The 12,755-nt window shown below is 49.0% G+C and overlaps 1 protein-coding gene across 1 annotated transcript in view; it reads right to left on the bottom strand.

Moving 5' to 3' along the window:
* LOC146356867 (maestro heat-like repeat-containing protein family member 2B) overlaps positions 1-12,755 on the bottom strand; it is a 79,925-nt gene that overhangs the window by 18,159 nt on the left and 49,011 nt on the right. The window contains exons 29-32 of the mRNA XM_084826443.1: positions 11,112-11,221; positions 7,002-7,154; positions 1,707-1,861; positions 394-556 (exon numbers count right to left, since the gene is read on the bottom strand). Coding sequence (XP_084682569.1) covers positions 394-556; positions 1,707-1,861; positions 7,002-7,154; positions 11,112-11,221 — 581 coding nt within the window. The remainder of the gene's footprint in view (positions 1-393; positions 557-1,706; positions 1,862-7,001; positions 7,155-11,111; positions 11,222-12,755) is intronic.

The following is a 12,755-nucleotide window of genomic DNA, read 5'->3' on the forward strand; positions in this document are numbered from 1 at the left end:
AATTTTTAATTTTGCTTAAGAGCTAGAAGAGGTTTGGTGAACTCGGAAACTTGCACGCTACCTGTTGGTCCTTCCTTATAAAGGTACTGTTGCTTTACCACTCTTTGGTGGGGTTTTAGGGCGTTTGCTAATATGCTGATGTGATGAGAAAACCTGATTACATGGAGAAAGAATTGGATGCATGCCTGATGACTCAACACTCTTCAGGAATCACATCACACACAGCTCCCATGTTGCTGGGCATCACTCCAGATGGAAGAGCCTCAGATACAAGACTCTCTAGTCGCCATTGCGCTGATGCTGTTCAAGTCAGCTGCCCTGAAAGCAGGACCCTCAAGAATTCCTCCCTGAAAGGATTGGCAGGAAAATGGACCTCTGAGCCTTCTGGCTTACTTTGAGCGGCTCTTCCTCAGCCAGTTCCTCAGGCTCCTCGCTGCTGGACTGCGAAGTGGCGCAAAGACTCGAGGGCTGCGTTATCCTGGCTGACAACTTGTGGAGGATCAGTGAGGCCAGGGAAGGGTCACTTCCCAGAGACCTCCAGAGTTCACCCGTCTCACTATAATTCAACAATGCAGATGTTACAGGCTTTCTTCGACACTCTCAGCATTCACAGGCAGATTAAAAACAACAAGCCAATGGTTACTTGGCTGGCAACTAGATGGGGTGTCTGGCCAATCCTGGAGAGAGAACGCAGGTGAGATGCCATTTTTATCTGGCCCTTCCTCGGAGAGCCTCGATGGTCTCCACACTATGCCCGCAGATCGTGTTTGCAGGAGGTGCTGTGTGCATGCATGATCCATGTGTGGCAGGTGGGGCCTGTTGCCACTGGAAGAAGGGATCAGACAAAGCCATGATGGATCAGGCTGTCAGGGGCTGTGAGCCATTGGCTGTAATGTGCTTCCTCTGAATCCCAGTCACTGGGGAACAAGAGTGGGAGAGATCTATTGCACTCGTGACCGGCTTGCAAGCTTCCCAGAGGCGTCTGGTTGGCCATGGGGGGACAGAGGATGCTCGACGAGACAGGCCTTTAGTCCGATCCAGCCATGGGGCTTTTCTGATGTTCTTAACTGCCATTGATTGTGCCCAGTGACAGGTGATTTGCACAGGGATGGTGGATTGCCCATGTTTTTTCTCCCCCGCAAAGCTAGCTATGAAGAGATGTCCAAGGACTAAGGCACCAGTACAAAAAGGCACTGGTGCAGCTCGTTTTGGGGCTGGCTCCTTAACCTCCTTGACTTTCCCCAGGGCTCTACTAGCTTAAATCCAGAGGGTCCAGTTTGTGGGCCTGCAACGCCAACGCTGAGGGAGGATCCTCCCCGACAGTGCCAGGTTTTGGAGGACCCTTGGGCAAGACACCCCCACTGGGCCCCCTCCCTCAGCGAGTCTCCCTTCTCACCAGCATTGCTCCGCATCCTCTTTCTCCTCATGGCCACCACTCGCTTGCTGGACAGGCAGAGAGCTGGCAAGCAAGCCGGCCAGGGCATCTCCTGCTCCTCCTCCTCACCACCACCGTTGTCCAGGCCACGATGAGAGGCAGTGGAACACAGCTGCAGTGGTGAAGAAGAGGAGCAACTCCGGGGGGGGGGGTTCTTGTCAGTGGGCTGTCCTGGGGCGCGGGCCCTTGGCAGGGGCTCAATTACCGCTACCCTTGACGCCGGCCTTGCTCCCCAAATGACTAAAAGCCCCAGTTTAACTCCAGCACACACTGGTCCATTGGAAGGCGCCGGCCCAGGAGGCTGCTGAACACGGCGTCCAGGTGATAATGGGCAACAAGAGACACGGCATCCACCAGAACCTGTCGCAAATCATCCCGCTTGATGGTAGGCAAGCGGCTGTAGAATATATCGAGGATCGCCGATATCTGGAAGGAACAACAGTGGTATATATAGAGGATAGCTTGGCCACAGTGGTCCAGGCACTAGTAACCTCAAGACTGGATTGCTGCAATGCGCTCTATGTGGGGCTGCCCTTGAGGCTGCTCTGGAAGCTGGAGCTAAGTGCAGAATGCAGCAGCTCAGCTGTTGTCAGGACCTGCCCCTTTCCAGCATGCAACTCCTTTGCTGGGGGAACTGCACTGGTAGCTGCCTATCTGCTACCGGGCCAGGTTTTGGTACTAGTGTACAAAGCAGCTTGGGCTTGGGGCCAGGACACCTGAGAGAGCGCCTTATCCCTTACCAGCCTGTCCGATCACTGAGGCCATCAGAGGGCGTGCTCCTGGTGGTTCCACATGGTCCTATGGCCTGGTTGGAGTCCACCATGAAAAGAGCCTTCAGTGTGGTGGCCCCCTTCTTGTGGAACTGCCTGCCTTTGGAGTTCAGGCAGGTGCAAACCCTGGGTTGTTTTCAGTGCCTCCTGAAAACAGCTCTTTTCCAGGAAGCATTCCTTGGTTAACCAGCCTCAGTTTTATTGGCACTCTGTGTTTTTTTTTTTAAAAGAATAATTTTAATGTCAAGTTTCATTCTTTTTATCTTTTGCTCATTTTATCTCTTGTTGTTCACTGCTCCTGAATCTGTTTAGATGCGGAGCAGTATACAAATGCTGTAAATAAAATAAACAAAAAATATATATATTGCTATCTGCAGTCCTCTTTATTTTAGTACATGAAATAAAATAAAGAATCCAAATACCCTTCTAACATCTTAACAGCACGCTGCTTCCTCTGAAGATGAGCGGGGGTCAATTTAAAACCATTTGTTTAAAAAAATTCGAATACCATCAGTCTACTTATACAGTGCCACCAGAATTCGTGGTGCTTCAGTGTATGCAAAAGAGACACATCCCTGCCCCAAGGACCTCAAAATCTAAAGTTAACCATGGAGAGAGGAGAGAGAGAAATAGAAAAAAACATGGGATGAAAATGAGTTAAGGTGTAATCTTATGCATATTCAGAAAAAAAAGAAAGAAAAAGCCATACAACTCCCAGCATGCTTGAATCAGCCAGACTTTTTTCTGTCTGAACATGCCTAGGATTGTGCCTTTAGCAAGGCGCATTGTTACCTATAGTCTAGACCAGGGCAACACAGCCTACACCTCACCACCCTGCATTGCCAAACGTATATCTATCTCCCCCATGCTGTTCAATATCTGTATGAAGCCGCTGGGTGAGGTCATTAGGAGTTTGGGGGTGGGGTGTCACCAGTACACTGACGATGCTCAGCTCTACTTCTCCTTGCTGTCGGAGTCAGCTGGGGCAGTGAAGGCACTGGACCAGTGCCTGGAGGCTGTAATGGGCTGGAAGAGGGCCAACAAACTGAAGCTAAATCCTGACAAGACGGAAACTCTGTGGATTGAAGGTTCCCGAGTCCAGGAGCTGGATAAGTGACCTGTCCTGGACAGGGTTGCACTCCCCCTGAAGGAGCAGGCACGTAGCTTGAGAGTATTCCTAGATCCATTCCTATCACTGGTGCCCCAGGTGGACTCCGTGGCTTGGAGTACTTGGGTCTAGCTTTGGCTGATCCGCCAGCTACGGCCTTTCCTGGACAGGGATAACCTTGCCACAGTAGTGCACGTGATGGTAACTTCCCGATTAGACTACTGCAATGCACTTTATGTTGGGCTGCCCTTGAAGACAACTCGGAAGTTGCAGCTAGTGCAAAATGCAGCAGCTAGACTGTTGACCAGAAGATCTCATAAAAATCATATAATGCCAGTTTTAAAGGAGTTGCACTGGATGCCAATATGCTTCTGGTCAGAATTCAAGGTTTTGGTGATGACATTTAAAGCTCTAAGAGGCTTGTTGTTGTTTATTCGTTCAGTCGCTTCCGACTCTTCGTGACTTCATGGACCAGCCCACGCCAGAGCTTCCTGTCGGCCGTCGCCACCCCCAGCTCCCCCAAGGTCGAGTCCGTCACCTCCAGAATATCATCCATCCATCTTGCCCTTGGTCGGCCCCTCTTCCTTTTCCCTTCCACTTTCCCTAGCATCAGCATCTTCTCCAGGGAATCCTGTCTTCTCATTATGTGGCCAAAGTACTTCAGTTTTGCCTTTAATATCCTTCCCTCAAGTGAGCAGTCTGGCTTTATTTCCTGGAGTATGGACTGGCTTGATCTTCTTGCAGTCCAAGGCACTCTCAGAATTTTCCTCCAGCACCACAGTTCAAAAGCATCTATCTTCCTTCGCTCAGCCTTCCTTATGGTCCAGCTCTCACAGCCATAGGTTACTACGGGGAAGACCATTGCTTTAACTATGTGGACCTTGGTTGTCAGTGTGATGTCTCTGCTCTTAACTATTTTATCAAGATTTGTCATTGCTCTCCTCCCACGAAGTAAACGTCTTCTGATTTCCTGGCTGCAGTCAGCATCTGCAGTAATCTTTGTGATTAGAAAGACAAAGTCTGTCACTGCCTCCACGTTTTCTCCCTCTATTTGCCAGTTATCCATCAAGCTGGTTGACATAATCTTGGTTTTTTTGAGGTTTAACTGCAACCCAGCTTTTGCACTTTCTTCTTTCACCTTCATCATGAGGTTCCTCAGCTCCTCCTCGCTTTCAGCCATCGAAGTGGTATCATCTGCATATCAGAGATTGTTAATGTTTCTTCCAGCGATTTGAACTCCAGCCTTGGCTTCATCAAGCCCAGCACGTCGCATGATGTGTTCTGCGTACAGGTTAAATAGGTAGGGTGAGAGTATACAACCCTGCCGTACTCCTTTCCCAATCTTAAACCAGTCCATTGTTCCGTGGTCTGTTCTTACCGTTGCTACTTGGTCATTATACAGATTCCTCAGGAGGCAGACAAGATGACATGGTATCCCCATCCCACCAAGAACTTGCCACAATTTGTTATGATCCACACAGTCAAAGGCTTTAGAATAGTCAATAAAACAGAAATAGATGTTTTTCTGAAACTCCCTGGCTTTCTCCATTATCCAGCGGATATTGGCAATTTGGTCTCTAGTTTCTCTGCCTTTTCTAAACCCAGCTTGTACATCTGGCAATTCTCGTTCCATGAATTGCTGGGGTCTACCTTGCAAGATCTTGAGCATTACCTTACTGGCATGTGAAATAAGTGCCACTGTTCGATCGTTTGAACATTCTTTGGTGCTTCTCTTTTTTGGTATGGGGATATAAGTTGATTTTTTCCAATCTGTTGGCCATTCTTGTTTTTTCCAAATTTGCTGGCATATGGTATGCACCACCTTGACAGCATCATCTTGCAAGACTTTAAACAGTTCAGCTGGGATACCGTCATCTCCTGCTGCCTTGTTATTAGCAATGATTCTTAAGGCCCATTCAACCTCACTCTTCAGGATGTCTGGCTCACTGACCACACCGTCAAATCTAAGAGGCTTGGGACCTCGATATTTGAGGGAGTGCCTCTCCCTATATATGCCTGCCCGAGGACTGAGATCTGTTGGAGCGGCTCTCCTCTGCTTCCCACCACTGTGAGACATACACTATGGTAGGACATGGGAGAGGGCCTTCTCTACTGTGGCACCCCAGTTGTGGAATGCCCTCCCCTTGGAGGCCCAATTGGTGCATACTTTGGTTTCATTTCAGCACCAAGTAAAAACATGGCTTTTTACCAAAGCCTTTGAGGTCTAAATGCATTCCCTAAAGTAGCACACTGTTTTAACTGTTTTATTGTTTTAGATTTTAATTGGTATTAGCTTGTTTATTGGTTTAATATGTTTTAGGTGTTTAAATGATTTATTGTTTTATACTGCTTAAATTGATTTTATCTGTACGCCACCTTGAGATCTTAATGATATAGGGTGGGATACAAATGTTTTAAATCAAACATGTATGTATGTATATATGTATGTGTACACACACACATTTCAAGCTACTTTTGACCCTTCTGGTACTCCATAGTAGCTACAAAGTACTAAAAGGTTAAAAAATCTTCAAAATGGCCGCTCCAGGTGCCATTTTGTTTTTGTTTTTTAAACACATAATTACTTTGTACAGTTTGGGGGCATGGCAGGGGCTGCAGCAGGAGCCCCATGCAGCCCATCGGAGGCAGGCCGCTCACCCCTGCTCTAGATGCACCCTAATGTTTGTTCTCATTCCGGCCTCTGGTCAAAGAGGTTTTGAAAGTGTCTGAAGCATTATCAACCTTCCGCTCTCCAAAATCATCATTCTCCAGCGTTAGACTTTATTTTGTTTGGGGGAAGGGTTGGGAGTTTAAGGATGGATCTGAAGGAAAAGAGAGATGGCGGGGTGTCGGGGGAGAGACAGCTGACACCATATAGGAGTTCCAGGCAGGAGCTTCAGTCTAAGAGGCTACAAGGGAGAACAGTTAGAGTAGATATGAATGCTGTTAAGAGGGCAGGATGGCCTATTTTCGCAGATCTTCAGGTGGTGGAGGAGAAGCACAGGTTATGGGCAGAGATATACTGGGATATGAGGGGTGGAGGGAAAGGCCATGAAGCGCTTTCAAGGAACGTAAAGGTTAAACTAGGCCTGGACTTGGTCAGACGCAGCTCCCTGGCTCCAGCGTGGCCTAGCCCCATCTCCCGTGGCTCCCTGCTGAAGAACCCTGCTGTTTGCTGCTGCAAACCACTGTGGAGGCTTAGAACAGACAAATGTAGCTTGTGTTCAAGCTACATTTGTCCCCTCTATTCCTCTGTGGTGGCAAGGCGCAACTTATTTTTAACCCCCCCACCCCGTTTTTCAGCAGCACAGCAGCAGGAGTGCAGCCCACAGCAGGTCCATGGTGGTGGTGGTGGGGTCACCCCTGGACTAAGCCCTGCCCAGCCTGTGATCCATCGAGCCAAACGCAGCCCGCCAGCCTGCAGTGTGCTTGGCATCTCCTTCTCTTCGTAGGCCCAGGCAGGCAGCATAACCAGGAGACCAATCAGCTCCTCAGTGGGGCACCGTACATGGCTAGTGGACTGACTTGAGCTTGGCGGCTGAAGCGCTGAAGCGAAAGCCACGCCGCTGCATCCACGGGGGGCCGCTCCAGCCAAATAAAAACAAGTAATCCCAGAACTGCCTTCAGAGGTCTGTTCAACAGCCATCGAACGGCGCTTGGAAAGGCCGCAGCAGTGGCAAGCAATCACCTGTGCTTCCAGTGTTTCACCACAGTCTTGAAGGAGGGTTAGTAGCCAGTGACCAGCAGCAATGGCACACTTTTCGTTGCCGGACACAAGGTCTTCTAAGATGGCCTCTATGAAGTCCAGGGCTTGATCTGGTGGGAAATAGGCACTGACCATCTGTAAACACACCACAAACAAAGGATCCCATGGGATGCTTATAGCTCAGTGGTAGGGCACATGGCTTCTATAACTCAGTGGCACAGCACATTGCACACAGAAGGTCCAGGGTTCAATTCCTGGCATCCCCAGTTAAATGAATCACAGGTAGGAGAACTCAGAAAGATCCCAGAGACCATGGGGAGCCCCCGCCGTTCAGAACAGAGCAGCCTTCCTGAACCTGGAGCCCCCCAGATGTTTCTGGGCTACAACCTCATCAGCCCCAGTCAGCATGACCAGGGACAATGGGACTTGTAGTCTAAAGCATCTGGAGGGAGGGTTCCAGGCTGGGGGAGGCTGGAATGGACAAGACCGAGCCGCATCTGGCAAGCTCAGACCTGCTCTTTCACATTCCGGAGCTGGCTGGCCAAAGAGCTGGCTGCCTTCCTGGTAGTGGGCTTAGATTCTTCCCACCATGGTTCACCCCCCACCCTTCTTGAAAGATTATTTTTTCTTGCAAGGTGAGAGATGCGGAAGGGGAGAGGAGGGCATTTGCAACACATTTCAAGATCCGATCTGGACATGGGCATGGACCAGGGATGGACAGAATTTGTAAAATCCGTTCTGTCTGCATTTCGTGGATTGCCAGGTCCCTTCGTTCTCTGTTGTCTGCTCGTTGATGGAATTTGATTTTTTTCCAGTTTCCTGAATCTGCACAAATTTGCATTTGTGCAAATTCGCACTCGTGCAAATGTACAAATCCCCCCCCCCCCGTGCACATTTTCATGCTTTAGCCTATGGGGGAGATGCACACTTTCAGCTGGGGACTTTTTTTTGTCATATTTTTCTATGACTAAGGGAGCAATCCTATGGCTGCTAGTCAGTGGCTAGACGGCCGTAGGATACGTCGGTTTCTGGGAACTGACCTCAGAGCCCGCACTGAGGGTGGTTCCTGAGAACCGACCTTCCCCCCCTCCTGCAGTGCCTTGCATGGCCCCAGGGTCCACACTCAGAGGACGAGTGTGGAGCAATGAAAACGGGGCATTCCAGGGCGGGGAGGATGGAAATGCCAGTCCGATGCATCCTATGCATCGGCCAGCGTCCACCCCCCCGCTCCGCCTTCCCACAGCTGTGTTCAGTCGTTCAATCGTGTCCGACTCTTCGTGATCCCATGAACCATAGCATGCCAGGCCTTCCTGTCCTCCACTCTCTCCCGGAGTGTGCTCAAGTCCATAAAGGAAAGGTTCCTCCTGTGCAAGCACTGGGTCATTACTGACCCCTAGGGGGACGCCGCTTGTGCTGGCGTTTTCATGGCAGACTATAGCGGGGTGGTTTGCCATTGCCTTCCCCAGTCGTGACTACCTTTCCCCCAGCAAGCTGGGTACTCATTTTACCGGCCTCAGAAGGATGGAGGGCTGAGTCGACCTGAGCCGCCTACCTGAGACCCAACTTCCGTTGGGATCGAACTCAGGTCATGGGGAGAGTTTCGGTTGCAATACTGCCACCTACCACTCTGCACCACAAGAGACAGCCGAAATTGCTGTCTAGCCACAAATGCAGGGTGGCTGAAGTGCGGAGGAAACGATCCCCTCCACACTTCTCCTGCCCTGCATTGGATAGGCGGTTGTCTCTGAGTTTGGAGATGGCTGCCTATCCCCATACGATTGCACCCTAAATTTGCATGAAATTCCGTAAAGTAAAAACAACAGCAGTCCACAAGTCTGGAATCTGTGCGACTCAGGAAAAGCTGCTCCGCTGCAGAATCTGTGGGTCCAATTCATAGAAATCCAAACTCATCTGATTCTGTTGCAGATTTCTCTGACATCCCTAGTATGAATTGATATGGAATGGGTCTCACATTTTCCCTGAGAGGGTTTTTTTTTTTTTGCATTTTGAGCCTCCCCCAGTACTCACCCCATCCCTGTTTCATGCATGCATGTATGTGTGCGCGTGTGTGTGTGTGCACGTGTGTGTAGAGCCTCACACTGGTGTCACTCTATGGAGTGGTATGCAGTGGCGCATTCACACACTTGGATGCAAATGGGGCAGTGTGCTTTTTGGATGGGAACAGGCTATATGCATGTATGGGGGCATCTGCCATTTGCACAAGGGATTGGGGGCTGGGGACTGGATTGTACCCTGTGCTGACATCGACAGAACTGTGTTCTCATGCTTTCCACAGAACGGTATTTTTTTCACAATATTTCCCACATGAAAAAACCATTGAGAAAAAAGTACAGCCAAACAAACCTGACATGTGGATGCAGGGCCAGTGTCAAAGGCAGGCACGGTTGGGCACTTGCCAAGGGCCCACACCCCAGCAGGGGCCCACCGACAAGATCCTCCTGGAGTGGCTCCTCCCCTTTGCCATCGCAAGGTGTGTGTTCACCTGCCTCTTGCTTTAGCTCGGAAAACGGTGGTGGGGACAAGGAGGTGCCACGGCCTCCTGGCTCCCTGGCTATTTGCCTGTCAAGCAAGCAAGTGGTGGCAACAATGAAAAAGGGGCTGAGGAGCACAGGCAGCGAGTGACAAGCAGGTGGTGAAAAGGTGGGCTGTGACGAAACGGTGCATTTCTTTATGGTTTGTCTGTTGTGATGTCTGCCTGCGTGGTCGATGTGTTATAACACGTCTTGTCTCTTTGAGGCTTTGGTAAGTATGTGGGAGGGGGGAATTTGAACGTTCAGAATTTAAATACCGTCTCCTGATTGGCTGAGGTGGTTTACTCTCGGGACAGAGGGAGAACAATTGGAGCTGGGTTGGTCCTGAGGCCTTAGACTAGGTTTGGTGGCTTGAGGGGCAGGAAGGACTCTGGGCTCGAGTTTCGGGGTTGGATAGATTTCCTGGGAAGTTTAATTATTATTTTAAAGACTATTATTAGATGGGGCAGAGGAGGCAAGGATTTAATAAAAACGTGAAACCATTCTTTACCACAGGTTACACCAACTAACTTGAAACGTCTTATCCTTTGTAAATAAAGTTAGTTTTTATTTTGCTAATACAAACCACATCATTCTTGGTCTCATTATTAACAGGGAAATGGTTTGATGAACATAAGAATGTCATAGAATCATAGAATAGTAGGGTTGGAAGGGGCCTACAAGGCCATCGAGTCCAGCCCCCTGCTCAATGCAGGAATCCAAGTCAGAGCATCCCTGACAGATGGCTGCCCAGCCTCGTCTTGAATGCCTCCTGTGTGGGAGAGCCCGCCACCTCCCTAGGTCATTGGTTCCACTGTCGTATTACTCTCACAGTTGGGACGTTTCTCCTGATGTTCAGCCAGAATCTGGCTTCCTGTCACTTGAGCCCATGATTCCGTGTCCTGCACTCTGGGATGATGGAGAAGAGATGCCGGCCTTCCTCTCTGTGACAGCCTTTCAAGTACTTAAAGAGCGCTATCCTATCTCCCCTCAGTCTTCTCTTCTCAAGGCTAAACATGCCCAGTTCTTTCAGTCTCTCCTCATAGGGCTTTGTTTCCAGTCCCTTGGGTCACAATATGTACATGCACACACACACACACACACACACACACACATGGAAAGAGAGAGAGAGAGAAACTGAAGGTTCTCTCCTAGCTAAGGGGAGAATGGTGGCAGTGACAGTTTTAAAGGTTTGTAAAAGAAAAGAGGTTTTCTTAGCAGTAGGAGAAAAACACCTCTGCAGTGGATTTTAGGTTATTATAGTTGTAACCATTCCTCACACACTTGCTCTCTGGTTTTCCCGAAAGGAAGAGGTTGAGGGAATATAAAGGTATTAAGAATTCTAGAGTTGGAATTTGTGCCTGATGCTGTTGAGATTTTCATGAGGAGTGGTGATGGGATAACAATCACATGTGGGGATGGGATGGACACGCCACATGGACTCCCTGAGGGAGGGGGCCCATTGAAGATACCTTGCCCAATGGCCCTCAAAAACTGGGAACTGGCACTGCATTGATGCTACCCAGATTAATTGGGATATTGCTCAAGTGGAGGCACTCACCTTGGCCATTCTGGATGATGCTCTGAAGAGAGCACTGGGAACGTCCGTCTGTAGATCGGTACAGGCAGAGGACATTTCTTTTTCTTCCACATACGTGATTCTTGACTTAGCTGAAAAGAAAAAAAAGAGGAACATTGCCAAACTATTTTCCTAATCTCTTGCTCAATTGATTTTGCTAAAGGAAGTGCCTAAATATTGCTATGGCTTCTAGTTGGCCATTCCTTTGTTAGGCAGAATGGTTGCTTGATGTTTCTTCAATGGGAGCTCATCCCTAGGAGTTAGCTGGGAATCTCTCTGTGTGTGTTTGAATGATTTTGATGGGCAAGGAGACAACCCAGCAAAAACCAAAAGGAAGGCACCAAAACAAGGAAGAGTGTGATGTCTGTTGCTTATGTATGCATTTAGGCAAATCTCAAGACAGCCAAATCTTCTGTAAGCATCAATATTTATTAAGATGACCAATACGTAAAAGGTCTCAACAAACACTCTCAGGCCAGGGCTACTAAGCACTGAGCTATGCTTTTTACTTTTACTTTTACATTTGCTGTAGGCTCTCTTAAAGGACCAGTACACCACAAAGAGAGAAACAAGTTCTCAGAGGTGGGCAAGATGAAAATGTAATATGACCCAATGCATTTTCGGAATAAGGTCCTTCCTCAGGACAATCTTGTGCATCCAAATGCTGGGAAGAAAAAGGTAAGACAGCTTACAGAAATAATGCTCTTTCTCTTGCCCTTCAAGGTCTATTCTTGAAAGGCGACAACTTGCCCACCCAGATGAGGGGAGGGGTCTCTGTGTGAAAAACATCTGGCATGCAGGCTTTTTTTTTACTTTGTAAGAGACCAAGCGGAGAGAGTGAGCAAGAGAGAGAGAGAGAGAGAGAAAGACAGAGAAAGAGAGTGAGCGAGAGAAAGAGAGTGAGAGAGATGTGAGTTGGCTGATGCAGACATCTTGAGGGACCTGCATCTCTCACTGAGGATCTAATGTGGTCGTTTGCTTTAGAGCACCGCCCTCTGTCACCACTGATCTAGTTGTTAATTTGTAAAAGAAGCAACGTTGCAAGATGCTGTAAGTCTCCAGCATTCTCTCATCCAAAGCAAATCAAACCCAGAGAGCGACACCCCTAGAACGTCACTGCTTGGAGAAATGGGGAATGAGTAACTGCACAATCATCTATTTGCCTTTAGGTCATCTGTTCTTGGAAAGGGGGGGACTCCCACTGCCCCAGCTGTCACGATTCCCTTAGCCCCCACTTCACTCAATGCCCAAACATACACGGACGAGAGGCTTCAGTCTACAGCTTTTAATCCATTACTTCACAGGGTCATACAGATGCAAATTCTCAGAGAAACTCTCCATCTACAAGGAATGCCTTCAGGGGATCCAAATGGAATTTATGAGAGTTGCCTGCGGTTTGAAGAGGGAGGCAGTCTTGCTAGCCTAACTTAAGGGCAAGAGGTTCCTCTCTTCTTGTGTGGCCTCTAAGCGCAGCTTCTCACAACAGGAGGTTGACCTAATAGATGCCAGGTGCAGATGCAGAGCAAAGAGAGAGAAGGCGGGGCGGAAGTTAGACGGTCTACCCGATTGGCCTTGTGCTGCCTCTCACGGGAGGGGTGGTGGTGAGGACAGACCCTCAATGGTCTT

The sequence above is a fragment of the Heloderma suspectum genome, chromosome 1 (genome assembly GCF_057233095.1).
Source record: "Heloderma suspectum isolate Gila_16-S chromosome 1, 16-S_ref, whole genome shotgun sequence".
NCBI lineage: Eukaryota > Metazoa > Chordata > Lepidosauria > Squamata > Helodermatidae > Heloderma > Heloderma suspectum.